Source organism: Amia ocellicauda, chromosome 4 (genome assembly GCF_036373705.1).
Source record: "Amia ocellicauda isolate fAmiCal2 chromosome 4, fAmiCal2.hap1, whole genome shotgun sequence".
In the NCBI taxonomy this organism is placed as follows: domain Eukaryota; kingdom Metazoa; phylum Chordata; class Actinopteri; order Amiiformes; family Amiidae; genus Amia; species Amia ocellicauda.
The window spans coordinates 25,169,993-25,196,991 of NC_089853.1; the positions used below are offsets into that span (position 1 = coordinate 25,169,993).

The window sequence follows — 26,999 nt, forward strand, 5'->3', positions numbered from 1 at the left end:
AATCGATGGCTATCAATGGTTACAATAAGTGAAGTTAAACTAAATTGTACCATAAAGTGGAACTCGAAATTGTACTGTAACCTCCCACGTGAAAGAGAAAAACCATATCCTAGTGAAAGATTCTCACAATGCGGTATTTTTCAAATAATCTGTCTATTCCAAGCAAACATCTAACAAAAATGTCATTGTACGGAACTTTTTTCAGCAAACAGCATTTAGGCTAAATACTTCCAAGTCTTCTTTCTCAGACAGAAAACCTCTCTCTCAGTCTGTCCACAGGTACAGCGCTACACAGCTCTCACCTCAGAGCACTTTTTTTTCCAAGCTTCTTCTACACACCATAACAAGGTGCTGAAGAAGGATGGATCTGAAGGTGCGATGACCTCATATTCAATTCGAATGTTCTATTTTCGCTGCTGTGTAAAGGGTCAATTACCTAATGTGACTGATACAATGGCCAATTATCTAAACACCCGCTAACACTGTTTGATAACAATGAAATCCACAATGACGTCTGCATGTAGCATGGCTTTTCTGTGATTAAAAACAGCTGTGGGACTCCTAAGGGCTGCCTTCGCATCAATCCCACAGGAGTTTCCAGTCAGAGGGGAAAGCTACCCCCTGTATGACTGCTCCCCTAGTTTAAGGAAAAGAAGGACAGCTTGTTAACAGTTCCTAGACCAAACTCCCCAAGAAACGTTTATTAATTAGATTTGGCCATATTCAATGGGACTAGGATCTCATCAGCTGTGATATATGTATTGGAGCACAACCCCAGAACTTGATTGTTAATGTTGGAAACACAACTGAGCTAAAATTGAGGGCTATTTCACTATCCTGCACTGATATGATCCTTCAGTGTTCATGTTTTTAAAATGCATTAAATTAATTATATTTCCCTGCTTACTTTCAACAAGTCCAAAGGTTTGCTGTGAGGAACTAAAAGGTCCTTGAGGCACCCAACTGCAAATGCAACATCCCTTAATTACAGCACAACTGAATACCTCCCCCACAAGCACCAACACTGACAGTGCCCCCTGGAGCTGCCAGGTTACACACACACCATTATCCTTCTCCTGACAGCCCTCATTAGTGGTGGCTTGTTTTACAGCTGAATAGTTTTTTCTCTTCTTGGTTTTTGATATGAAGGGAGATAAGCAGCTCTCTTATCAAAACATCTGTTCTTCTGCAGTATCAAACCGAACAGCACAAAAGGATGACTGGAGCAGATGTTGAATAAAACCCTGAGAAAATGTGGTATTTGGTATTAACTAAATATGAATGGTTTTCACAGTAATTGAGTTTGTTTGATTTCAACAAATTGGTTGCTTGGGAAAATTAACATGACCATTCAAGAAGTGTACTTTATACAGCTAACATCATTTCTAAAGAATTAAGTGCTTTCTTTAAAAAATACTGGAGAAATTGTCAGCTATATTATAATAGACACACAAACAATGAGTTAACATGTCTTCCAAAAAGGCAGACAGTTTGGCTCATTGCCTGCATTTCTGGTGGATTTTACGTTTAATTAATGGTATCTTATTAAATGCAGGGTTTTCAGATCCAGGCAGAAATACAGTGGTGTGGAACAGAAGATTTTGCACTGGAAGCACACAATTAAAATACTTTTTATTGTGCCACCGTTATATTACTGGTGAAGTTTCCAACTCTTACCCTGTGCTCTGGAAATAAAAGGTTTCACTGAAAAAAAAGAACAGTACTGCATTCCCAAACAGGAGTTCACAGGGAAAGAAGCAAAGGTGTCTGCTGTCTTCACTGATGCTCTCTTGTAGAGAGAGCAGTTAAACACACACATCAAGCCAGAGAGCTCAAACTCAGCCAAGCAGGTCAACTTTGCTGCAGTGAAAATAGTGATGTTTCCCACAGTGACTAGTGTAGGACATCTCCCTGTTTGTGCCCAGAAGAGACCAGGCAGAGGAACAGTGACAGGTCCAGTGGTAGTGCGGGAAATGTTGCCTGGAAATTAGAAATTAATCAAACTCCTCTGGTTATCACATCCTTGTCTCACACTGACACCAAGTGGTGTGAAGCCCACACTGCCTCTGGTGACAGGAGGCTCTCAGGAAATGTCAGATAGCGGAAAATGTAACGGTCAGTTTCCAGTGCATGCTGAAGAACAGGCAGACTTTGAAGCAGCAGAACAAGGAGGGTCTTACTGAGGACCGTAGCACCGCACAGACCCACAACATACTGGCCTTTCTCAGGCAGGGAGCCCCTCAACTGACTCAGAAATTGAGAAGTTCAATTACTTTTCTTCATGAATAGATTCAGTTTCTTTATTTTTTTTTAAATCATATCTAGGTGGGTGTTGAGTGTTAAACTAAGTTCATACTGGTAGGGAGACATTAACCCTTTCCTTCTGCAACTACCAACGATACTGGAATGTCATCTTGCGATCCTTCTTTGAATAAATTGATCAAAGCAGGTCCAGGTTTATATATGAAGAAAGAACATTTTATTACACAAGCAAGATTGCACAAAATAAGACACTGTGAGCATGTAAATAAGTTAAACTTTTAATTTCATTAGACATGAATAAGTTACTTGGCAATTCAGTCCTGTTCAACCATTATCTCAGTGCACTGCAGACTGAACAGTGGGATCAGTCCCAGACACAGACATGGAGAGAGAGAACATTTCTGTCCATCTCAGTACATCCTGCACAAGTCAAGCAGGACCAAGCGTTTCAGTTTAGGACTGCAGTACCATGGACTAGGCACTGTTTATGTGAACAACAATGCATTTTCACAGAACCCACATCACACAAAGGACAGATGTGATCTTCCTAGACCACAGTTCGAGTTTCACAATCCCCCTTCACCAAGAGCTGCATGTTGGGAGATTCTCATCATTGTGCGACTGATTGGAAATAGCAGAGACCAAGGACACAACCCTCCTCCACACAGAGTACTCCGAGATACAGATTGGGAGCGGATGAGGTCAGTAGAACGTGACTTTTTTAAAGTCATTTTAAGGCCATAACACTTAAAAATAATTACTTGCAGTTAATCTTTTCACTGTCAAATGCAACAGTATTGTACAGTGAAATCTGCCAGCAGGGCCTCCTGGAATATCCTATCTGAAGAAGTTGTGGGATAAAAGCAGTCCTTAATGGAACTCTTAATACTTTACAAATGCTTGATGGAAGGATTAACAAACCAATCAGCAAGATTGCAATAAACTAATTTAAATCTGTATGAAATACAGTCCTGCAGCACTAAGGCTATTTGGACATAAAACCATTCCGAGCAACAGGAGGAGCTGAAGAGATCGTAAGGCAATTATTTAAAGTTCACTTGTCTTATTTTGAAGATGGCTTTTGGTTGCACCAAAATCATAGGGATTCTTCCTTGCTGCAGATACCAGGATCGTGGTGGACCTCAATATTTTTAATACAGCGAGTTGGAAAATATTTACACCTTGATCACATTACTCTGTTAAGAGCTACACTTCAAACCTCTGCAATAAGATCAATAAAACAAGAGGAACTCAATACCTGTTATAACAATAACTTACACTGCATATCACCGATTCGATCTTGCGGTTTGTTTTCAAAATACTGCACCATACTGCAGTAAAAACATGAATTGTCATGAATTGCCTTATGGTCCTTAAATTGTATGCACCATTTACATAAAGGGGCAGCTCTCAAGGAAATTATTTTAATATATAAATATTTTTAGTATTTACTACAGGTAGCCTAGCTTGACCTACTTTATAACGTCCAAGGTTAAAATGCCATTACAATTCAGTACTTGTGATAATAAAAGAATAATAATAAAGTGTCCCCAGACACTGATTCAAGTACAACACCACTAGAACTCATTAGGCCACCGTGATCCTAATGCCACACACACTATGGGAGAAGCACACTGCTCAGAGTAGAGGTAGATATCCCACAGATATCAAAACGATCAGATCTGCGAATAAATACCAATTCTTCCATCCAAAACTATGCTCCACATTTCACTTGGAGTCTTCACTGAGGTCCTCTGGCCAATACTGGTCCTGCATGTAGTGGCTGGGGGAGGAGATAGGCTCAGGGGTGGGGGTAAGGTCTGTGACTGACAGCTTGGCCTGGTTTTGGAGTTCCCACTCCGCTTCCACCAATCTGTACAGATCCATAGCAGCCATGGCGTCTTCTACTGAGCTGTGTCCAGCTCTGCCCACCTGAGGATGACACAGTGACACAGTGTGAAGACAGCTGGCTAATACTTAAATACAGACCACATTCTCTAGCTTTGCATCAAGTCAAGTAGTGTTTCATTTCTCCTTTGAGCAAATATACAAAATTAAAATTGTGTAAAATAAAACGAGTTAAAAGATTCTGCATGAAGTAGAACACAATAATTATTGAGATTTATAAGTTTAATTAAATACATCCATCCAAATACATTATTTTACAAAACCATAGCCAACTGTCTTGAAAACCGTGTTTCCGGGGGAAAAAGCAGTGTGAAGAGCTGCAAAGTGATGGGCTGTAGTTTAAAGACTCACTCAGCTAAAATCCCTTACACAAGCCTGCCCTCTGCTGGGCTGCAGTCTCAAAGTAGCCTCACCTGGATATCCCTCTTAAGGAGCTTCTTGGCAAGGTTCTTCAGAGAAACATTGTCCTTGGTAGGAAGGCTGGCTCGTTGTCTGAGCAGAGGCTGGTGGCTGGTGTCTCTGGTCATGTGACGAGGGTGGAAGTAGCTCAGAGTCCAGAAATCATTGTGCAAGGCATGGCCAACCACTATCTTCCCTTTCAACATCTTTAAGATCTGAAGAGAGAGAACAGGAGAATTAAAAAAAGAGAACATTGTGCATTAGTCAACACTAACGGATACCTCCAGAAGAATAAGCTGCCTCTACCTGAGATACAGCTACAGTGCAGGTAATCCTGATTATCTGGCTGCAAATTATAGAGCTGGACATCCATTGGTCCCAAAGAGCAGAAGGAATTCTGAGTCCTTTGTAAACTAGCTCACTCAATGATAAGGCTTCTTAAGAGGTCAAAATAACAATTTATTTGCCAGAATCAGAGTAATGTTGGTTTACATACGTCTACAAACACCACTCCAAGAAGCAGTCTTCCCTGTCAATAATAGGCTGCTAACGCAGATTGCGCCAGAGGCCCGTATCCTTACCTCTCTCTGCGCCTCTTTGAAAGGTATGGCATGTAGCAGGTGATGTCTGCGGATGCCGCTCCAGCGAGTGCGGTAGTTCGTCACAGGCTGCAGGGGCTGGATGTACTTGTCATAGAGGACGTCTCCATAGTAACCCACAATGCTGCAGCGGGCCACCTCGCTGCAGCGGCCTTTTGGGCCCGTGCCCACCATCTCACAATCCAGGGCCACCAGTTTGGACGGGCCGAAGCAGGGCGAGGCGCAGGGAGAGCTGCGGCCACTGGCAGTGGGGCTGGCCTCTGAGGAGAACCCGCTGTCGCCCTCCCATTTATCACCAGCTAGGGGCAGTGTTCTCTCTTTCTCCATGTTAGGGCTGTGTTTCCTGCCACTGCCTGCCAAAAGGTCTGTCCCTGGCTTGACAGAGAGCTGATCTGACCCTGACAGCTCTCCACTGGCCCCGCTGGAACAGACACTGCCGCCTCTACTACCCTGGTCTTTGTTTTCGTGGCTGCTGTTCCTCTTGAGAACCCCAGCCTTCTCCAGCACAGCGCTCCTCTCCAGCAGGCGCTGCCTCTTGCGCAAATGTCTCGTCTTGAGGCCTGGCTTCCCCACTGGCCCGTGGCATCCAGGGCTTTGGCACAGCACCTGAGACTGAGGTGTGGCACCAGAGACTGTGCCTCTGGGAGGGTTCAGAGGGCCCCAGGGGTTAACAGGTGAAGTTCTATCCCCCTTCATTGAAGAGCCTGCTAATCCACAAACACCAGGCATTCCTTCTCCGATGGGCACGTTAGGTGTTTACATCTATACCAGGCAAAGAACCACAGAATGAGAAAAACTATGCAAAGACATCCACCTCAGAAATGTGTATTGATTTTTTAAGAGCTTGAAGAATGTGGTTTAAATTTAAACTCCATATCCAAAAATATAATTCCCAGTGTACAATATGGTACATTACACTACTTGTATAAGGCATTATCTGACTACAAAAGGCATCTTTAATAAGATGCATTTTTTCCTGATTTGTGTTTGTTTTCAACACAAGGGGTTTCCCTACCCACCCAGCTAGGTTACACAAGGCACTGTGACATCCCAATCAAACAATGTATAATTATGCAGACATTTTATTCCAGCACATTCATTTCATTGCTAGGAGACAAGACATTAGAGCAAGAATACAAATTAACGCTATTCGTATTTGTATTTTAACACAGAACGATATTAGATATAAATACACAAGACGAGAGATTTGTATATATGTAAATTTATATATATATGTTCACATTTAATTGCAATTACTGAGTATGTATAAATAGTTTAAAAAGTAAATAAACACTTCAATTAAACCGTATGCACGCACAAGTCGTTAAATACAATTACTGAAGCGAGCACATTCATGTAGATTAAAACAAACTGATCGATCCGGCTGCGGAGTTTCGACATTTAACATCTATATCCTTCCAATGCCCTCCACCCATATTCTCAAATAAATAAAATAACCTGTATGAACGCCATTCCTGTCCACATTATGACCGCATTTAACTCCGAAATAACTCCCTTACCTGGCCTACACGTGGATCCTCTTGCTGTGACATATGCCCGGACTTGTTCCAGTCTAGGAAGTCCTGATTGGCTCAACAACGTAGAAGTCCCGCCTACAAATGGTTATGTAGCCATAGACATAGCAAACCGCTCCTTCCGATTAACCCCATCTCGCCGCTAATTGGTTAAGTAATCTGTCACTCGAAACCTAGGCTGCATGCATGAACCATAGATATAAGGAATTTGTGGCAAATGTAGATACCACCGCCACCTATCGGGGAGTGACGGGATGCATTGGTTTGATCAGAAAAGCTTTTTTAAATGTTGACAATGGCGTCTAATAGAAGTGTGCGATTTCACATTTTAAGTGAGTATTTGGTATCAAACTAACATTTAAAACCTCTATTATCGCCCAATCCAAAATATGCATAAGCAAATTGATTAAAATGTTAGTTCACATTTAACATCTTTATTTTAACCCCAAAATGAAGGCCCTGAAAATGAAAGGCAATTGCATGGCCTACATATTGCACATTACTTGCTGCCAACAAAATCTTTCCAGGGTGATTGCATATGGTGCAAATTATATAGTTAGGCTTCTCCAAGCTTTTCCCTTATACACTAATCCATCATTAGGCAAATCTAATGCAAGAGTAATGGTGTATTTTGCCGTTGCCATGCCTGCAATTTCCCTGTGGTAAGAGGTGATAACCCTAAAGCACCAGTGTTGACAATGTGCCTGGAACAGACCATTATAACACACCCCAGGGGACACCAACACATTTGCTAGGAACAAGGCATGTTTCAAGTGTTGCTGATATTTTGAGAGTGGAGTATCTGCATTAAAGAATCCATCATGTACCTTTAAAATGGTTAGAGGCCCAGTCAGAAATAATACTGAAGAAAAAGAAAAGGTTGGGGGGGGCGGGAGTGGTGGACTCAAAGGGGAAAAAAATAACTTAAAACTTATTTAATGTACGTCATACAAACCCAATTGTATTTCAGGATTAAATCAGTCAGATTGAAAGTTATTGTATAAAGGACAAGGTAAAATTATAGTAAGAGCAAGAAATCAATTTGTATCTTTACATATTGAAAGAGGCAAAAAGGAATTGGTTTTGTGGGCCTTTATTACTTTAAAGTCTTCCAAATGTACAAAAAACAAACTGTGGTACAAAACAAAAAAATCCCCCCCTCCCCCAAGAACTATTACATTTTAAAGAAGTGGGAAAAAAAAAGCCAGTTTCTGGAATGGGTCTCAATCAGTAAGTGCATCTAACGAAGGGACAGGAGGAGTGAAACAAGAAAAAAAAAGAAAAAAAAAGGAAAAGAATTGTCCCCTTCTGTCCATTAGGCAGAGCTTCTTGCCACACGACCTTCCTCGGTGTTGTCAGAGCAGCTTGTCCCAGATCGGTACATAATCACCTGGGTCAGGTCGTTCTGCATTACTCTACATTTTGGACTTCATTTAAAAAAAAATATTCCGATTTACACTTCCTTTGATGGATTCGCTACTCCACGGTTTACAATTCAGATTTCTTCTTCTTCTTGGGTTTCTTCTCATCTTCTTGGACCACTACGGGATTTGATGCCTCTTTCTTCAGATAGTCGATGAAGTCGTTCACTTCACGTCCTCCCTGTGAACAAGAGACCAATGACCGGTGAGCACTGAGAAAACCTGGGTTGTTGACAGTTTATACACAATCCATTAAAAACACCTTTCCAAAAACAGATTAGAGACAAACCCTTATTACACACTGTAGAAAATATAAAAGCTTCTACGTGTGTGGTGCCGTGTAAGAAATATCTGCATGCAGGCAAATCACATTCAAAATGAAAGTAGATACTATATAAACTGCTACAAACCTCATATTTCTTCGGGCTCTGCTTTTTCCCAGCAGGGGAGAAATAAATGGTTGGGAATCTGCAAGAGAAAGGATGGAAGGCTTCATTAGACGAGATGTACAGCACTTTGGTGACTGCAGCACTTTCTATAGCCTGTATAGTTACGTCCCAGTTAAGCCCTTTACTAGAGAACAGGGTTACATTCCGGATCAGAGAAGTGTCCTTACCCTCTGACTTCATATGGAGAGGGCACGTCATTGGCAGTGGCATCCATCTTGGCAATGACAATGTTGGGATCATCAGCCAGCTGTGAAAAGACACGTTTTTGATTAATGCTTGTTGATGCACTTCCCCTCAAGCTCAATTCAATTTCGCCTCAGTCACCTCAAAATAAGTGTGCCTCCCCAAATACCTTGAAGCATAGACAAGTCTGGGAAAGCAGGCCTCCCGAGTGGCTCAGTTGATAAAAGCACAGACTGGGCTCATGTAATTTTCCGACTGCGATCGGGAATACTCAGTGGCAGCACCGCCCACACTAGAGAGCGCCAAATCGGACGGGTCTCATCTCGTCGCTAACTAGCATCCCCTGCCAGCTACCTGGGCCGAACTGAAAACCTGCAGGTACCAAGAGGAACATGCCTCTCTTCCTCCTCCGGCGCTGAACCTCTCATATGGGCTGTATAGCCTGCAGTGTGTAAAATGACAGGTGGCTCAAGGGCAGCTGGGATTGGAGGATCCCAGTCATACTACTTCACCCTGCCCAGTAATGCATTAGCACAAATCAGCAATTCCCCCCCCCCCCCCCAAAAAAAAAAAATGTAGGGTCAGAAGATAAAATTGGCCATTCCAAATTAAAGTGTGGGAAAGCAAACCACACCACTCACCTTCTCGCCAAGTTCCTTGTATTTGGGCTCAAGGCTCTTGCAATGTCCACACCAGGGTGCATAGAACTCAATCAGCACATCTTTGTCATCGTCATTGACAATTTCGTCAAAGTTCTCTGCCACCAACACCTGCAAGGCAAGAAAGCATGGGTTTCTATAAATGGAGGTGAAGGATATTACACAGCTCTGTCCTTGCAATTAAATGTTTTTACACGATTACGAGAAACAGCGAAAATGTTTTTACTTCATGATAGTAAAAAGCTAAAAATCGAGCAATGCCTACTTAAGAGTTTCATAGGTCTAAGCTTGCCCAACCTCACCTTGACTGGCCCATCATTGTTCTCAGGGATTGGCTCAGACTTGAGGTAACGTTTCAGTTTGCCATCAAAGTAATCCTGCAGGAATCGCTCCAGTGCTTTACCATCACGCCTGCACACCAAACAAAGGTCTGGTTAATAACCTAGCAATGGCTTTCACACAGGAATAGTTTTCACTCCAGATCAATTTATGCAGTCATACTCTAACCGGGCTCCTCAAAGAGACTGATCCTTTCCTTAACTCCAACACAACCAGCAGTACAAGGTCCCTATCTGGGGTACTTACGAAAATTCTTCCTGCATGACATATTTGTCACCATTGGCAGTTCGAATGCCCACAACTGGGAGTTCTCCACTGCTGGCATCCAGTCCAAGCTCAGACACATCATGGTTGAAGGAGTTCCTGTTAGCCACAGCGAAGCTCAATGTCTTTCCTTGGTCCAGGAAGCTCTTGGCCACCTTCATTACCCTGCAGAGAAGGGAGAGGCTGGTGTCAGTATCATGAACACCTAGTCTCACTACAGAAGTGCGTGAGCAACAGGCCTATATAGTGTACCTGTTTCTCCAATAGTTGGAGCCTTTGGGGTTCTTCTCATAATCAACATCAAAGTAAGCCACCAGCAAGTCCTTTCCCTTCAGCTGGTCCTTGTTGTCCTCCGTCATGTGGGGGCATATTCCAAAGCTGCAAGGACAGGTGGAATGTGACTAAATGCTCAAACATGTGCTTCAAGATACATTAATGCCTTCAAATCTCAAGCAGTTAAGTACACTGATTAAGTAATTTATCTAACAATAGTACATTAACTTGCCCTTTCTGAAGATCTTGGCTCAATCTCATTAAAAATGGGCACACAGACACACTTCACTCACATGTTGTCCTGGATGAACTTCTTGATCTTGCTGCTAGTATACTTGTCCTCACTGAACTTCACACTGGCCTCCTCAAACTTGTTGCTCAGACGTGGTGGCCGGAAGAGAATGATTCCTCTGCAAGAAAAAACAATCAGACCCACTGCCTATTGGTAACGCTTTTGAGTGAAGTCACAAATCTAAGTAATGTCAATTTGTTAGCAGACAAGTTGTGCATTTTAGTTTATTTTCCTGAATCATGATTAGAGTATGAATTTCAGATTTTAGCCAGGTGGAGCATTTGTGCAGGAGATCTGGAAGGCAGACACCTACTCTCCCTCGACGGCGTGTTTCTGCAGCAGCTCCTCAGAGTTTGTGTGAGCGAAGCGGTACGACTCTCGCAGGGCACTGGCAGACTTCAGGAACTCTGTCTGAGACATGCTGCTCCCATCAGCAAAGAATCCTGGAGGCAAATGGACAGTTCAGCAAGGTCCATTTATATTTACAACAGCTCCCACCCCAGAGAAAAAAAACAAAAAACAAAAAAAAACAATAGTTTCTGAATCACTGAGGGATCCAGCATAAAACAAATTGAATATTTTTGAATGTACCAACTTACCAACAACGCTGGCATCCCGGTCTCCAATGTACTTCTCCAACTCAGCTGCAGTCTTGATCTCCACAGAGGCAGGGCCTGCCTGCTTCTTCAAATGGCTCACAATCCCATCTGGAACCACAAAGGACTAAGAGTTAGACTCCATACCAATACACTGAACTAACCAATCAAGTCTGGACAACAGAGGAATCTCCTGATTTCTGCCCAACCAATAGCCAGAATTATTCAGAGATCTCTCACTGAAGAAAAGTTTCAATAAAAGATACCTGCAGTGCGAGGACCATCATATGCACCAGCATCCTCTCCATCCCTGAAGATCTTGAGAGTGGGGTAACCACTGACCCCAAACTTGTTACACACATTGGAATTTGCTGTGCAGTCAACCTAAGGAAACAGAGCCATGATGAGATTCATTTTCCACAAACCTGTACAGACTCAGAGCATTTACCAGGTCACAGGATATTGATCAGGCATCTAATTACTTTAAAAATAGAAGACCTGATTTCTAATTGTCACTCTCCAAGACTCTAATCTATAACAAGGGAGGGGACAAAAACTACAATATCTGCACAATGAAAATGTTTGTTTTGTGAAAAGCAGCATACATATATCAGATGGCCATCAGACAGGAGTAATGACTGGCCTTCACAGAACTGTGTGTTTCAGGCACATGCATTTTTTTTATTTATTTTTTTTGTCTGCAAGATAGTCAAAAGCAGACACTGCTGTACCTTTGCCAGCGAGACAATGCCTTTGAGCCGTGTGGCAGCAGCCTCGTACTCCGGGGCCAGCCGTTTACAGTGGCCACACCTGCAAGACCAAAGAGAAACGTCACTCAGCGGGACAGAGAAGCACGACAATCAAGGGGATCCTTTACATCAGCACTGCTCAATTTGAACACAAATCACTTTATTGTAGAAGTCAAGAATATACCGAGAACTACAAGCTGCCCTTTTGAATAGAATGTCAAATCACAGAGAAATTAGTGACAGCCAAGAATGTAAAAGATTTTAACAAATGGGCAATTCCAGGTGTTTCCTTCAGACCAGGAAGAGCTGATGAATCTTCAAATGTCAGGGTCAGTCTATTCCTCAGAAACACCGCAGCAGAGGGCAGCACTTTGAACTGTCCACCTCTTATTAACAACCAATCACATAGGGACACCAGAACTCTGTGAGCCAATCAGAACACGACAACAGTTAGACCACGCCCACCATTTCCTCATCAACCCAGCGCAGCCACGGGAACTGTAGTTCTTCTGCAAGCCTTTCCTCTTCAACAGAGACCAGGGAAAGTTAACTAGGAAAAGTTCATATGCAGCGGTATCAAAGTCCCTTTCCAGCTTCAATTTAAGCACAGGATATTTAATGGCAGTTTATTTTTCAATGAAGTAATACTAGGACAAAGGTGTAAATGTGCAACCGATTATATGGACTCGTCAGCACCAAATTGTTAAATCAAATAACTAATAGTAATAGATACGTAGTGGCATCATCGGATCAATCGACCAATAAGAGTTGGCTGCACAAGTCACCTGAATACCCGCATGCACGTTTCTTCACTCGGCCGAATTAGCACCGCCCGACACAATGTGTATTAATATTATTAATATCAGCTTGGGGGATCGTTTCTTTTCAAAACTTGTAAACTCCCCCGTTCACTGCTAAACCGTCACTGACACTTGTTTGAAGCTTCTCGTTAAACAGGACATTTAGTCTAAAGGCAGTCTTCATCCAGCATCCAAAAGGCGGAGATGGCAGCCAGGCAGCCTCAGCCCAAACACCGCCAGCACGACCCTGTTCATCTCTACTGCCCGGGGAAGAAACTCACATCCGGGTTATGCGCTTCCGCCTGTGCCATAATACAAGTTGTCTGCATCTTTTCCACTTCTCACCTAGGCAGGGAAATGTGCATCCTGCAAGAAGTGCGATGTACATACAAGCGAAATACAGAATAGCAGACTTGCAACTGTAGGTGGTCCAGCTAGGAAAATGCAATAACTGAAGCGGGTTGAAAAACGAAAGTGGTGTCTAGCTTGTGGAGTTAGGAGGCGGGTGTCGAAAACGAAAGCATTTCCATATGAAAATGTGAACCTTTTGAAAATATTGTTCTACCCCACACCCGGGTCAATCCATCAATGCCTAACCTACCGAGCCTCCCTCGAAGAGCACATTCAGCAAACAATACCCAAGGCACGGCTTACACGAAACACAATCAAAACCAAACAAGATGGATTCTGTGCGATCACAATGAACTCACCAGGGTGCGAAAAACTCCACCAGAATCATGTCATGCTCTACAATTCTGCTGTCAAAGTCGTCATCCGTGAACTCTAGCACATCACTGGCCCTTGCAGCCCCGGCGAGAAAAGCCAAGAAAAGCAATTTAAACATTGCTGGGTGTTATTCTGTGGGTCTATGGAAGTAGATTAAAAAATATAGAATATAGCAAAAATCGCCCCCGATGTGCACACCCCTGCGTAGGTCGGACAGTGCAAGAAGAGACTTCTACCCTGGCTAGGCCCAGCGCTACAAACAATGCTCAAATAAGAGAGGGCAGGATTTTCGCAATGAAAAGGATGTGCAGTACCGGGGCTTCCCAAAGTAACCAAAGTGTGGCACCTCACCATTGGGTTTTTACCAGCGTCACGTGTCCCTGCCAGCCAATCAGCGCCACGCACACACGCGTTGCGGGCTTTAACGCTTGCCTCGCTGACTGCACACAGAGACAAGTCTAGTATGACTCTGTCCTTTTTTAAAACTATTTTTTTTGTGCTTTCCAAACGCTAAAACTTTTGATACGTCATGCCTCCCTCCGTGCACTACGCATGGCCCTGCGTGTGGAACTGTACACGTAAATAAAATAAAAGTTCGGTTTTATTGTATGTTAAAGATAGCTTGCTTTTATAGTGTGCTTTTTCCAAAGGGCACAGAGAGGTATTGCAATTCAAACAATACAAAACTACTACGTTTTAATGTATTCTATTATGATGTTTAAACTGACTTATTTGTCCCAACTGGAGCCCTTACAAGAGGATGTGAGAGGAAACCCCCAGTAATATCCTAGTACTGTACTCTCTGACAACCCCTTCTGTTGATGCCCCAAAATATAGATATCTATAAGCTTGACATGCTTATAATATGGATTAATATGTCAATATTGGCAGTTTCTTACCTGGAAAGGGTTATAATGCCCTTATCTCAAGAAAGTAGCAACAGTTTGATGGTTCCACTTAAGAGTCATTATTTTTAGATTGTATGTTTTATTATTTTAAACCCTCTTTATCAAACATACAGAGCACACAGAAACTGACATATCCAGGGTATAGAGATGAAATATCTAGTGTTTGCTCTCAATACATAACCTTGTTTGTGTATGAGAGGAGGTGTGTCCCTGTCAAGCATGATACCATAACATGCAGTAGTTGTTGGTTATCTGTTTTTAATTGGATACTTCCAGTATTATTGTTTTTGTTTTACAAGAGTTATAAAATACAGTACTACTAACAGCAGGCTTTCGCCCAAAGGTTCCGGTTCCAGGTTCAGGTTGTATGATTGCAGTTTGTATAAGGAGATTACCTTGCTCATGTCTTCAGTACAGACAGGTTTCCATGGGAAAAAAGCTCTTTAGTCCATACACCCATATTTGTATGTTTTAAAAGCCTCTCTTTTGTAATTCTACTCCACTGTAATCAGGCAGTGATCCTTTAAAAATCACTGCAGGTGAACCAATGACAACGGAACACACAGGCATATGTTTTATTCACCTGGCAGATACTGTGTTTGAACTGGAGGATTAACAGTGTTGCTCATTCTTTTGACCTACCATATACTTACATACAGTTTTAATTCTAACCAAGTTCTACTTTTACTTGGCGATGTTCAGAGCTTTTTTATTTTTTTAGTTTTCCTATAGTAAAAATATATGTAAAAATGCCAATCTAGCTGAAGTAACATAAGGATGCAAATTATACATTACCCAGAAAGCTTTGCAAATAAGTCCTGTTACTGTCTTGTGAAATGAACATGCCTGCCTCTCTGGTAGTGACAAAACATGGGAGATCTTTACCAGTGGTGTTCGGGCGCAATACATGTCACAGTGATGAAGGATTGGGCGGTTGCATATTGCAGATCAGACTTTGCTCAACAGCTCGTGAGGTTTGAGAACGCTCCGCAGCAGAACAGCATCATCACCAAGGAGCATCGCAGGTGCAGCCGTCTGAAGAACCAGTGTGCCAAGTACCCACCCCTCAACATGTGGGCACAGTGGGTCCTGGAGAGTATCCTTTGTCCAACCATCCAAGAGCTGACAGCACACAAGTGCCCCCTTATAGACTGTGTTTCTTTGTGTTCCCAAATCCATAGCTTAACTACTTTCCCCATCCACAAGTTGAGCCCTTGGGTGGATAAGAAGCTAGGCTGGGGTTTTTTCAATTCAAAGATCTATGACAAAATATGCCTTAAATTAAATTCTCCGCAGGTAAGATATTCACCAGGGCTATTCTGTTCCTCACCATTCTGAACACCATTGTACTGGGCATTCAGTCAGGTAGCTATGACCAAACCTTATTTGCCACTGTTCAAAATCTTTTCCCTGTGGGTTTATTTTCTTCAGTGAATCGTCAGTCTACTTCTAGATTAAACATATGAATAAAGATGACAAATCATCTTAAATCCTGGCTTTACACTAGTTACTCTGATCTGACTCCTGTCATATAATTTAATTTATGTCCAGACTCACCTTCCATTGCCTACGTTCTTGAGAAGATGGGTAGCTGCTGTCCAATCCTTATGCAAGTTGCATTTTATTTAAGTAAGGCAGGTCAGAGTAATAAACCATGTGTGAATGGTGGAGTAAACGAGTCCCTGTGTGTGTTCAGTAATCAATAACAAGGAAGTGGTAATCATTGAATGTATTAGAAGTAATCTGACTTATTCTTTATAGATCAAAACAGATGGTTCACTACTGTATGCAAAAACTACTGTATTGTTTTCTTACATGTCCTTTATAAAACTTTATTTTATTTTATTTTCAAGAGTTGTTTAAAAACCAACAACAAATGAGTATGCATTGTCCTAGAGTGAAACGGTGTTGCTACTTATTTCAGGAGGATGTCCCAACAGAAAATTACTTGTGGGTCAGAATGTTTTCTGTATTCTGTAAATTAGTTATTTTCAACATTTTTACCCCAGTACCAGTATAACAGCATTTTCCATTGTATTTTTTCTAAATAAGTGAGACATCATTTTGTATCTTCTAAAAACAGTGGAACTGAAAATATGGCAACAGAGAATGGGTATTAAATATAATTACAAAAAGTAGGATGTAGGACTGCTTCATATACACTCACCTAAAGGATTATTAGGAACACCTGTTCAATTTCTCATTAATGCAATTATCTAACCAACCAATCACATGGCAGTTGCTTCAATGCATTTAGGGGTGTGGTCCTGGTCAAGACAATCTCCTGAACTCCAAACTGAATGTCTGAATGGGAAAGAAAGGTGATTTAAGCAATTTTGAGCGTGGCATGGTTGTTGGTGCCAGACGGGCCGGTCTGAGTATTTCACAATCTGCTCAGTTACTGGGATTTTCACGCACAACCATTTCTAGGGTTTACAAAGAATGGTGTGAAAAGGGAAAAACATCCAGTATGCGGCAGTCCTGTGGGCGAAAATGCCTTGTTGATGCTAGAGGTCAGAGGAGAATGGGCCGACTGATTCAAGCTGATAGAAGAGCAACTTTGACTGAAATAACCACTCGTTACAACCGAGGTATGCAGCAAAGCATTTGTGAAGCCACAACACGTACAACCTTGAGGCGGATGGGCTACAACAGCAGAAGACCCCACCGGGTACCACTCATCTCCACTACAAATAGGAAAAAGAGGCTACAATTTGCACAAGCTCACCAAAATTGGACAGTTGAAGACTGGAAAAATGTTGCCTGGTCTGATGAGTCTCGATTTCTGTTGAGACATTCAGATGGTAGAGTCAGAATTTGGCGTAAACAGAATGAGAACATGGATCCATCATGCCTTGTTACCACTGTGCAGGCTGGTGGTGGTGGTGTAATGGTGTGGGGGATGTTTTCTTGGCACACTTTAGGCCCCTTAGTGCCAATTGGGCATCGTTTAAATGCCACGGCCTACCTGAGCATTGTTTCTGACCATGTCCATCCCTTTATGACCACCATGTACCCATCCTCTGATGGCTACTTCCAGCAGGATAATGCACCATGTCACAAAGGTTGAATCATTTCAAATTGGTTTCTTGAACATGACAATGAGTTCACTGTACTAAACTGGCCCCCACAGTCACCAGATCTCAACCCAATAGAGCATCTTTGGGATGTGGTGGAACGGGAGCTTCGTGCCCTGGATGTGCATCCCACAAATCTCCATCAACTGCAAGATGCTATCCTATCAATATGGGCCAACATTTCTAAAGAATGCTTTCAGCACCTTGTTGAATCAATGCCACGTAGAATTAAGGCAGTTCTGAAGGCGAAAGGGGGTCAAACTCAGTATTAGTATGGTGTTCCTAATCCTTTAGGTGAGTGTATGTACACTACCCTTGTAAAAGTATGTTCTAAGAGATGTTTAATGCATAACCAAGATTCCTGTCCCCTTATTTAAGGTGAAGCCATGTATAAGATTTCAGAGTACAAAAGTTGATAGTCCTCACTGACTATAGCTTTTCCCATGATCTTTCAGCGATTCACCTGATTTACCAGTAGGGGGCACCACTGATTCACTACACAAGATTCCTGAAGAGACAACCGGAAAAGAAAACATCAGCAGGCAATCTGTGGCAACAGAAAAGGGTGCGCTTTCACAGGGCTTGAAAAGTATCAAAGGAACACCACAGCCTTTTAAATAACTCCAGTGATAAACACTAACGATGTAATGCCCAAAAAGCAGACAAGGTTCTTTCCTGAAAACATTTAGAAATGATAACTGCTTTGACTCCACTGCACTGCACAGATGTAACAAGCTGCTTACACTTTAATTACCCCTTAACAGCATGTTGCTCATGTAATTTATTTGACAAAATAGTACATTATATTAGATACCCCCTATGCACGCATCAAAATAATAAATTTAATATAAATTGCTCTAAATTGCACTGTGCTGATCTATGTTCACGGGCTTCGTTTTAGCTGCCTAAGATCCACAGTGACAAAGAAACGAAAAGTAGATGCAAACGGAATTTTAATGAACCATGGACCAACGAATACTTCTGTGTGCAGGTCAAGGACTTAACGCTTTGTCTGATCTGCCAAGAAAAGATCGCCGTGTTCAAAGACTACAATGATAAACGACATTTTAACACCAAACACGAGGACAAATCGAAGGGAATGAACTGCAGAAGAGGAAGGAAAAATTGGAACATCTGAAGACAAATCCCTGTTCCCAACCAGGCATCTTTGTCAGGAGGCATGAGACAAATGTTTTGTCTCTCAGAGCCAGATATGGAATCATGGAGCTAATCGCCGAAGCAGGGAAGCCTTTCACCAAAGGGCAGCTGATCAAGAGATGCATCATGAAAGCAGTGGACAAGGTTTGCCCAGAGAAGAGACATATTTCAAGCAGCAAGTCTCTCAGTTAGCACTGTAACCAGGAGTGTAGAGGAGCTAAGTGACAATCTGCTATCACAGTTACGACGCAAGGCACAACATTTTGAGGCTTACTCCATTGCTTTTGATGAGAGCACTGACATTGTGGATACAGCACAGTTGCTTTGTTTCTTTGTGGAACTAGACAATTAGTTGAGGTTATGAAAGTTGTGGTTTTAACACTAAACTTCATTCGTTCACATGGACTGAACCATCAGCAATTTCAAAGTTACTTGGACTTTGTACAGTGAAATGGAGCTGTGCATTGAAATTGATACATTCATGGTTAAAAAAGGCAGACCTATGGAAGAACTCTCAGATGGTGAGTGGCTTTAGAAACTTACAATGCTAACTGATCTCACCCAGCACATAAATGACCTCAACATCAAACTTCAGGACAAGGAAAAGCTCATTTCCAGTATGTATAGTTATGTGAAAGGGTTTGAGATGAAGCTGCAGCTATTCCACATGCAGCTAACTGAGGGCAAACCTGATAATTCCCAGAGTGTGCAGCGCTGAATCAGAATGGAATCATGTGTGGGACACCAAGAGAACGGTACAGGCCTGACTGCTAGACCCCTATAGTGAGGTTCTGTTATGCTGTGGGGGGCATTTTCCAGGCATGGTTTGGGTCCACTTGTCCCCTTAGAGGGAAGGGTTACTGCAAATCATTACAAAGTTATTCTGAGTGATCACCTTTCTATCCTGATGGGAGTGGTCTTTTCCAGGATGACAATGCCCCCATCCACAGGGCACGAGGGCTCACTGAATGGTTTGACGAGTATGAAAAGTATGTGAATCATATGCAATGGCCTACACAGTCACCAGATCTCAACCCAATTGAACACCTACGGGAGATTTTGGACCGAAGTGTTAGACAGCGCTCTCCACCACCATCATCAAAACACCAAATGAGGGAATATCTTTTGGAAGAATGGTGTTCATCCCTCCAGCAGAGTTCAGACACTTGTAGAATCTGTGCCAAGAGCATTGAAGGTGTTCTGGTGGCTCGTGGTGACCCAACACCTTACTGACACATTTGAATGTTTTAAATTTGTCAACCGTCCGTATATAGATTATACACACAAGATAACAAAATAAAAATGCAATCCAGACTAACTGATGGACTTCATGCTGGCCTGCGTATTGTGGTCCCCAAACTTCACTCCTGACATCACTGGATTAGTCAGCCAAAAGCAAGCTGGCAATCTCACCATTTTGAGTCTGGCCCTGGTAGTTAGTAATTTATTTGGCCCTCTAGTAAAACAAAAAAAGGGTGGGCACTCCTGCTTTAGACAGTTGAAGTAAAACTCTATAAGTAAATTAATTTATCAATAAAACTAAATGTTTGAGATGCCTAGAAAACAGTAATTCACTGGATGCCTTTGCATTTCCCAAAGATTCATTTTAAAATCTGTAAGCTAACATTTTTTTCTTGAAACATGGATTTTACAATAAAGACAACAAATGATCGCTGATCTCCTGTGGTACTAATGTGGCATGAGAATTTTGATCTGATTAGAACATGATCATAGATCATAAAAATGGTTTTGTCCATGCATTTTTAGTTCCACTTTTGCTTTGTTACTTTATGAAGCTTTGTGGTCTCCACGTTTACATGGTTATTGGCAAATAGATATTATTGCAGCCTTCTAGAGATTGCACCAAGTGGAAAATGTTTTACAAAATCGTTAAATCTTTAAGTCTTTAAATTGTATAAAAAGTTAAATATACTGTAGTTGGTTTAAAAAGGCTTCCATTTGTATGTTTTTGCCTCCACTGATTTGTGTTTCCCGATGGAATTTCACACTGCTAAGCCCGATTGCTCTGGCTCTGAAGTTTGTGCTGGCTGGGACTGGAGTAAACTGCATGCATGTGGAAGTGCAGCACTGGGTCTCTTCCGCTCCAGTTCGCTGTGGTCTCAGCCCAGGAAGCACAGGCCGGCCATCACTGTGAACCCCAGCAGGATGAAGACGACCTTGAGCAGCTGCCACTGAGGGGAGTTGAGCTCATGTGGCAGGATCTCCAGGAAGGTGATGTATATGAAGGTGCCGGCTGCCAACCCCTCCAGCACGGCCTGAATCAGCGCGCCCGCCGCCAGCTGTGCCTCTATCACGCCGATCCCCACGGCGATGCCCAGGGGTGACATCAAGGCAAACACTACCACATAGGCCGCCACCCACAGGGGCCTGACAGCGCTCTGCACCAGCTTCACCGACAGGCTGAAGACGATGATGCTCTTGTGGACCAGGATCGCAGTGCAGATTTCCAGCACCTAGGCCAGGGCCAAACAGAAGAGCAAGATGGGTCATTTCAATTGAACTATCAATGGGACATTTCAACATCAGTAAAGCATTAAATATTGTGCTTAATAGTCAGTTTTAACACAAATGTTTCATGAAATTAAATTGCAGAGGATAAAAAAATAAAGATACACTCCACTTCATTCTTCCATTTTTTATGTTGTTTTGGGGGTTTTATTCCAAATACCTGTTGCTAAAAGAGGCTGGTTTCTTTGGTGTTTGGGGTTTTAATATGAATTGGCAAAAGATTTGGTGTAATTTCCTGATATTCAGAAGACCAATGACTTGTAACACCTGACTAAGAAACTAACCTTTGAACCTCTAAACCCTAGGGAACAACCCTGGTGTGTAGCAATAAAAAGCTTTACAAATTTGGCATGAGCACGACTCGCCTACAAAGTGTCACATAGCACTGACTCATGTGATGGTGTTTGTAAAACATGGGAGGAGCCTCTGAAGTTGTACTTACTTTAGACTCGGTAGTCTGAAGCCCGATGGCCAGGCCCTCGAATACAGAGTGCAGCGAGAGGGACAGGAACAGCATGAAGGCCCGGAAGGAGGAGTGTGCGTGGAAGTCAACGTGCACGTGGTGCCCGCTGCTCTCCGGGTCACCGTGGTGGTGGCTGTGGGTGTGGTCTGCAGAGTGTATTAGGGGAGTGGTCTCCTCATTTCTCTGCACACTGAAGTTCAGGACAAGCCGCTCCAGAATCAGTACCAGGAAGAAGCCTGACGCCATGATGAACTCAGCCAAGGGGAAGTTAGACTAAAATGATTTTGAATTGGTACATTTTTGTATAAAACGTTTCCTACACGAAGACTGAAAATGCCAGACATCAAACACTGGGTTTGTAATTTGCAGTTGGTAGATGGGCTGAAGTTTTGATTTAGTCTGGACCTGCTTTCACAGTTTAAGCCAGAACAGAGATGTATGAGAAACCTACATAGGAATGCTGATAACAAAAATCTAGCCACCCTCACTAGCATGAAACACTTTTAAACACAAAGAAAATAAATGCTGTCTTTCAAGGTTTTTAAAGTTCCGTATTACATTAAATGATCGTACTACACAAAGTATTATGATGACTGAATTATTTAAGCAATGCAAGTAGGCAAATTATAAATCAATGGAGACTTACAGTGAGGGAAAAAAGTATTTGATCCCCTGCTGATTTTGTAAGTTTTGCCCACTGACAAAGAAATGATCAATCTGTAATTTTAATGGTAGGTGTATTTTAACAGTGAGAGACAGAATAACAACAAAAAAATCCTGAAAAATGCATTTCAAAAAAGTTGTACATTGATTTGCATGTTAATGAGTAAAATAAGTATTTGACCCCTTCGACTTAGTACTTGGTGGCAAAACCCTTGTTGGCAATCACAGAGGTCAGACGTTTCTTGTAGTTGGCCACCGGGTTTGCACACATCTCAGGAGGGATTTTGTCCCACTCCTCTTTGCAGATCCTCTCCAAGTCATTAAGGTTTCGAGGCTGACGTTTGGCAATTCGAACCTTCAGCTCCCTCCACAGATTTTCTATGGGATTAAGGTCTGGAGACTGGCTAGGCCACTCCAGGACCTTAATGTGCTTCTTCTTGAGCCACTCCTTTGTTGCCATGGCTGTGTGTTTTGGGTCATTGTCATGCTGGAATACCCATCCACGACCCATTTTCAATGCCCTGGCTGAGGGAAGGAGGTTCTCACCCAAGATTTGACGGTACATGGCCCCGTCCATCATCCCTTTGATGCGGTGCAGTTGTCCTGTCCCCTTAGAAGAAAAACACCCCCAAAGCATAATGTTTCCACCTCCATGTTGGACGGTGGGGATGGTGTTCTTGGGGTCATTCCTCCTCCTCCAAACACGGAGAGTTAAGTTGATGCCAAAGAGCTGGATTTTGGTCTCATCTGACCACAACACTTTCACCCAGTTCTCCTCTGAATCATTCAGATGTTGGCAAACTTCAGACGGGCCTGTACATGTGCTTTCTTGAGCAGGGGGACCTTCACGGCGTAGTGTGTTACCAATTGTTTTCTTGGTGACTATGGTCCCTGCTGCCTTGAGATCATTAACAAGATCCTTCCGTGTAGTTCTGGGCTGATTCCTCACCGTTCTCATGATCATTGAAACTCCACGAGGTGAGATCTTGCATGGAGCCCCAGACCGAGGGAGACTGACAGTTATTTTGTGTTTCTTCCATTTGCGAATAATCGCACTAACTGTTGTCACCTTCTCACCAAGCTGCTTGGCGATGGTCTTGTAGCCCATTCCAGCCTTGTGTAGGTCTACAATCTTGTCCCTGACATCCTTGGACAGCTCTTTGGTTTTGGCCATGGTGGAGAGTTTGGAATTTGATTGATTGATAGCTTCTGTGGACAGGTGTCTTTTATACAGGTAACGAGCTGAGATTAGGAGCACTCCCTTTAAGAGAGTGCTCCTAATCTCAGCTCGTTACCTGTATAAAAGACACCTGGGAGCCTGAAATCTTGCTGATTGATAGGGGATCAAATACTTATTTCCCTCATTAACATGCAAATCAATTTATAACTTTTTTGAAATGCGTTTTTCTGGATTTTGTTGTTGTTATTCTGTCTCTCACTGTTAAAATACACCTACCATTAAAATTATAGGCTGATCATTTCTTTGTCAGTGGGCAAACGTACAAAATCAGCAGGGGATCAAATACTTTTTCCCCTCACTGTAAGCTTTCCTCTTTCAAAATATCTTCCAGTCCCAATTTCAAGGACACGTCTGTGGAAAAAGCACAGCACTCACATCCACTCTCCTGGCCTCCAGCTCCACACCGATGTCTGAAAGGTAGTCCGGGATGATGTCCAGGAGACAGGCGGACAGGAAGACACCTCCAGCAAAGCAGCTGATCAAGCTCAAGACCATGCGATGCGTTTCTGAAAAGGTGGAGGAAAATCAACCTATTGTTAGATAACTGTAACTGATTCAGGACACAAATCTCAATAAAATGGAGACAAAGTACAGGAAAAAAAAAATTGCATTTAATCTTCTATAATAAGAAAGATAAAATGATACTTATAAGTGAATGTGTTTTTCATTTCATATGACAATGTTGGAAAAAAATTATAAAAAAGAACTGAATACTAATATTGGATTGTTAAAGAGAGGTATTCACTCCTCCTTGTACTGAATCAAGCCATTGTAAGCCACACACTCACAATCAATTAACATGGTCATTTGACTGCCTTGTGGTTCACTGTGTTCAGCATTCAGAGAATTGAATTGGTTTAAAGTGCTGCACCACAGCACCTAATAAACTGCAGTAGAATAATCTATTCTAAAAACCTTTAACCAAATTAAGAAAAATACAAAGATTGATGTAAATGCAGTTTAGCCCATTCATGTAAACATTTCTGATGTACCATTTTACAGCTTGTTTTCACCAAATCACAATATTATTATTTATTTATTAGGAGACACCCTTGTACAGGGCAATATAGATAAGAAAGAAGTGGGTACTAGATTTATTGATGAATCAATAAGTCACATGCATACTTTCATTGGTAATCATGTGATTCACTGCTGTGTGTATAGGACATCATGTCGTAAGTACTATCGGGGAAAAAGAAAAGAAAAAGAAAAAGGCAGTAGTACCTACCAGGATCTTTGACATCTTATTTCATACATCATACCCTCACAATGTGTTTCTAACTAAGATATACATTACACAGTAGATGCTGGTAGCCATCAAAAAATCATTATCCAAAGGTTGTTAATAAGAGAAAAACATTATTCATATTGCAAAGGACTAGTTCCCGTAAAACTGTTAATAAATGAACATTGCCTTTCAGGGTTGCTAATAAGTGGAATTTCCTGTATGTTGTTAGAGACCATGGGATATGTCTGTTCTTCATTTTGATATCTCAAAATAAAAGCCTTAAGATCTCTGAGGGAAAAGTGCATCATGAATGAATTAATCTAGATCAGAGATTTGACCTCAGTACTTCACTGCTAGGACTCTGAACGTGTGGCTGCACAAAAGATATGCATGTGCCCCTCATGTCTGGCTGAGGGGGCCTCAGTGCACAGATCACGGGACCGATGGCTGAGGACTCCCTGACATGACATCTTGGAAACCTTGTACATGTCAATCCCTGCTCACATACACCATTCAAAAACCAAACACCAACTGGCTTTTGACCACCATGGCCCAGCAGTCTTAAATGTAGAAACAGCCATGGTGAAATAAATAGATAAACTATAACAATTTAGTAAACCACGATACAGAGAGTACAAGAGACAGCAGTTACTTATTACTTTGATAATACTATACATTATATATTGTATTAAGCATGTAGTGGGAAAACTTACTTTATTTTCTTTATATTATTAATGGTTTCATGTTGCCCTGTTTCTGGTTAATTATTTCTTGGATTCATTTGGTTAATTTTATCAGCTACTGTCTTCAAAATTAATCAGTCAGCCACTGCCTTCTAAGATATTCAGTCAGGTAAAACATTATAAAGATTGTGTGTTTTGGGGCACAGGTATTTGATTAAGGACTTAAAACAATGCCTTTGATAAACATCTGCGGTCTGAAGAATGCTGACCAGCACCAATCAACTCAACACTTCAACAACAGTTACAGACTTAGGACTATGTTAATTATTATGCATGTGGTAAACTGTTTAGTAAAACTATTTTATGAGATGTAATCCATTCCAATAGACAAGACTGGATAATGAGAACTGCATACTTAAAATATGTTCCAGCCTTCAGTGAGTTTTTTACCACTAGTAATTTCTATTTTAAAAGAATAACCTCAGTAAAACAGAAGTAGCAACTACACATGTGAAACATAGTCACTCAGTTCTTAAAAATGGCATAAACCTTTTCAATCTTGCCGTATGTGCTTGAGAGTTATTCACTACATAGTCCACGCATCCTGGGCATTTGTGCAGCAATGGGGTACAAAATACACAGAAAATCACAAGATGTGCTCCTTTCACTGAAACACAAACTGATTTAAAACATCACTGTTTCACATATTAAAGCAGATCTTCAATCAACAAACTTGCAGTGCCTGTCGGAGGACCCGTGCCCCGGCCTGCAGGCGGCATTGATTTCAGGCTCCTCAGTGGGTCCATCCTGCACAGTGAGCATGTGATCTCAGAGGTGAAAGGTGAGGAGATCAGGAGGCTCACCTGTCCCACTCGTGTCTCGGAACCACTTCAGCCGGGCCGGGATGAAGCCGCAGACCAGCGTGAGCAGCAGCAAGCCCACCAGGGCGCCCACCTTCACCCGCAGCAGGTACTCCATGCCGGCTGCAGGAACCTCCTCAAAGTGAACTGGAAACTTTTAAAATGATGCCATCCTGTCACACATTAACCGGCATTTAAACTGGGAGCTGCGCTGTTATTGACTTGTTGTTAAACGAGTAAACAGATATTACTTCCATGTTTAAAACCACTGGCTGCACAGCGATGACTTCGGCGTGTTGCGTGCCGTGCGGCGGACAGCGCTCTCCTGCGGCCGCTCCAGTCCCGCTGCTCCGCGCAGCCTCTGACCCTGCGCTGCGGTTTGTGTTTAAATCCCCGCATGTCATTCCCCGCCCGCAGAGCTCGGGTCGCCGGCCCCACTGCGGGACTCTGACTGCGATGAGGCGGATTGGTGGGCTGGCCTTGGGGGGCTCGGTTAGGAAGCGAGAGGAGTGGCTCCCGACGAGCCTGCTGTACCGCGGCGGAGCAGCGCCTGACTCCCCGCCATGTGACCAGCGTGACCGGCGCCGAGTCGAGCCGAGAGCCGGAGCGGCGAGCGCGGGTTTCAGTGACATGAACCCCCCTGTTCAGCTGCGAACAGAACAGGCATTTCGCCGAAATAAATATGCATTGTGTAGTGTTTATTATTATTATTATTATTATTATTATTAATCTCCTA

The 26,999-nt window shown here is 42.5% G+C and overlaps 3 protein-coding genes across 4 annotated transcripts; all 3 read right to left on the minus strand.

The window, feature by feature from the left end:
- Positions 1-2,524: 2,524 nt before the first annotated feature.
- On the minus strand, positions 2,525-6,775 carry LOC136748115 (apoptosis-enhancing nuclease). Of its 2 annotated transcripts, none has more exons than XM_066701601.1 (4): positions 6,689-6,775; positions 5,151-5,930; positions 4,584-4,784; positions 2,525-4,194 (listed from the first exon to the last, which is right to left on the minus strand). In XM_066701601.1, exons 2-4 carry the CDS (start codon positions 5,895-5,897, stop codon positions 3,991-3,993), a joined length of 1,152 nt encoding a protein of 383 aa, XP_066557698.1. In that variant the 5' UTR covers positions 5,898-5,930; positions 6,689-6,775; the 3' UTR covers positions 2,525-3,990. The 2 variants fall into 2 exon arrangements, with proteins under 2 accessions (XP_066557698.1, XP_066557697.1); XM_066701600.1 differs by having other exon boundaries at positions 6,627-6,698.
- A 1,005-nt stretch (positions 6,776-7,780) lies between these two features.
- On the minus strand, positions 7,781-13,766 carry pdia3 (protein disulfide isomerase family A, member 3). Its single transcript, XM_066701599.1, has 13 exons — positions 13,439-13,766; positions 11,911-11,989; positions 11,446-11,563; positions 11,183-11,290; positions 10,897-11,026; positions 10,585-10,701; positions 10,271-10,396; positions 10,001-10,183; positions 9,718-9,826; positions 9,398-9,526; positions 8,741-8,820; positions 8,535-8,592; positions 7,781-8,305 (listed from the first exon to the last, which is right to left on the minus strand). Exons 1-13 carry the CDS (start codon positions 13,570-13,572, stop codon positions 8,192-8,194), a joined length of 1,485 nt encoding a protein of 494 aa, XP_066557696.1. The 5' UTR covers positions 13,573-13,766; the 3' UTR covers positions 7,781-8,191.
- A 4,401-nt stretch (positions 13,767-18,167) lies between these two features.
- LOC136748118 (zinc transporter ZIP1) lies at positions 18,168-26,918 on the minus strand. The gene is made up of 4 exons (XM_066701603.1): positions 26,267-26,918; positions 23,868-23,998; positions 21,569-21,862; positions 18,168-21,071 (listed from the first exon to the last, which is right to left on the minus strand). Exons 1-4 carry the CDS (start codon positions 26,379-26,381, stop codon positions 20,718-20,720), a joined length of 894 nt encoding a protein of 297 aa, XP_066557700.1. The 5' UTR covers positions 26,382-26,918; the 3' UTR covers positions 18,168-20,717.
- Positions 26,919-26,999: the final 81 nt, after the last annotated feature.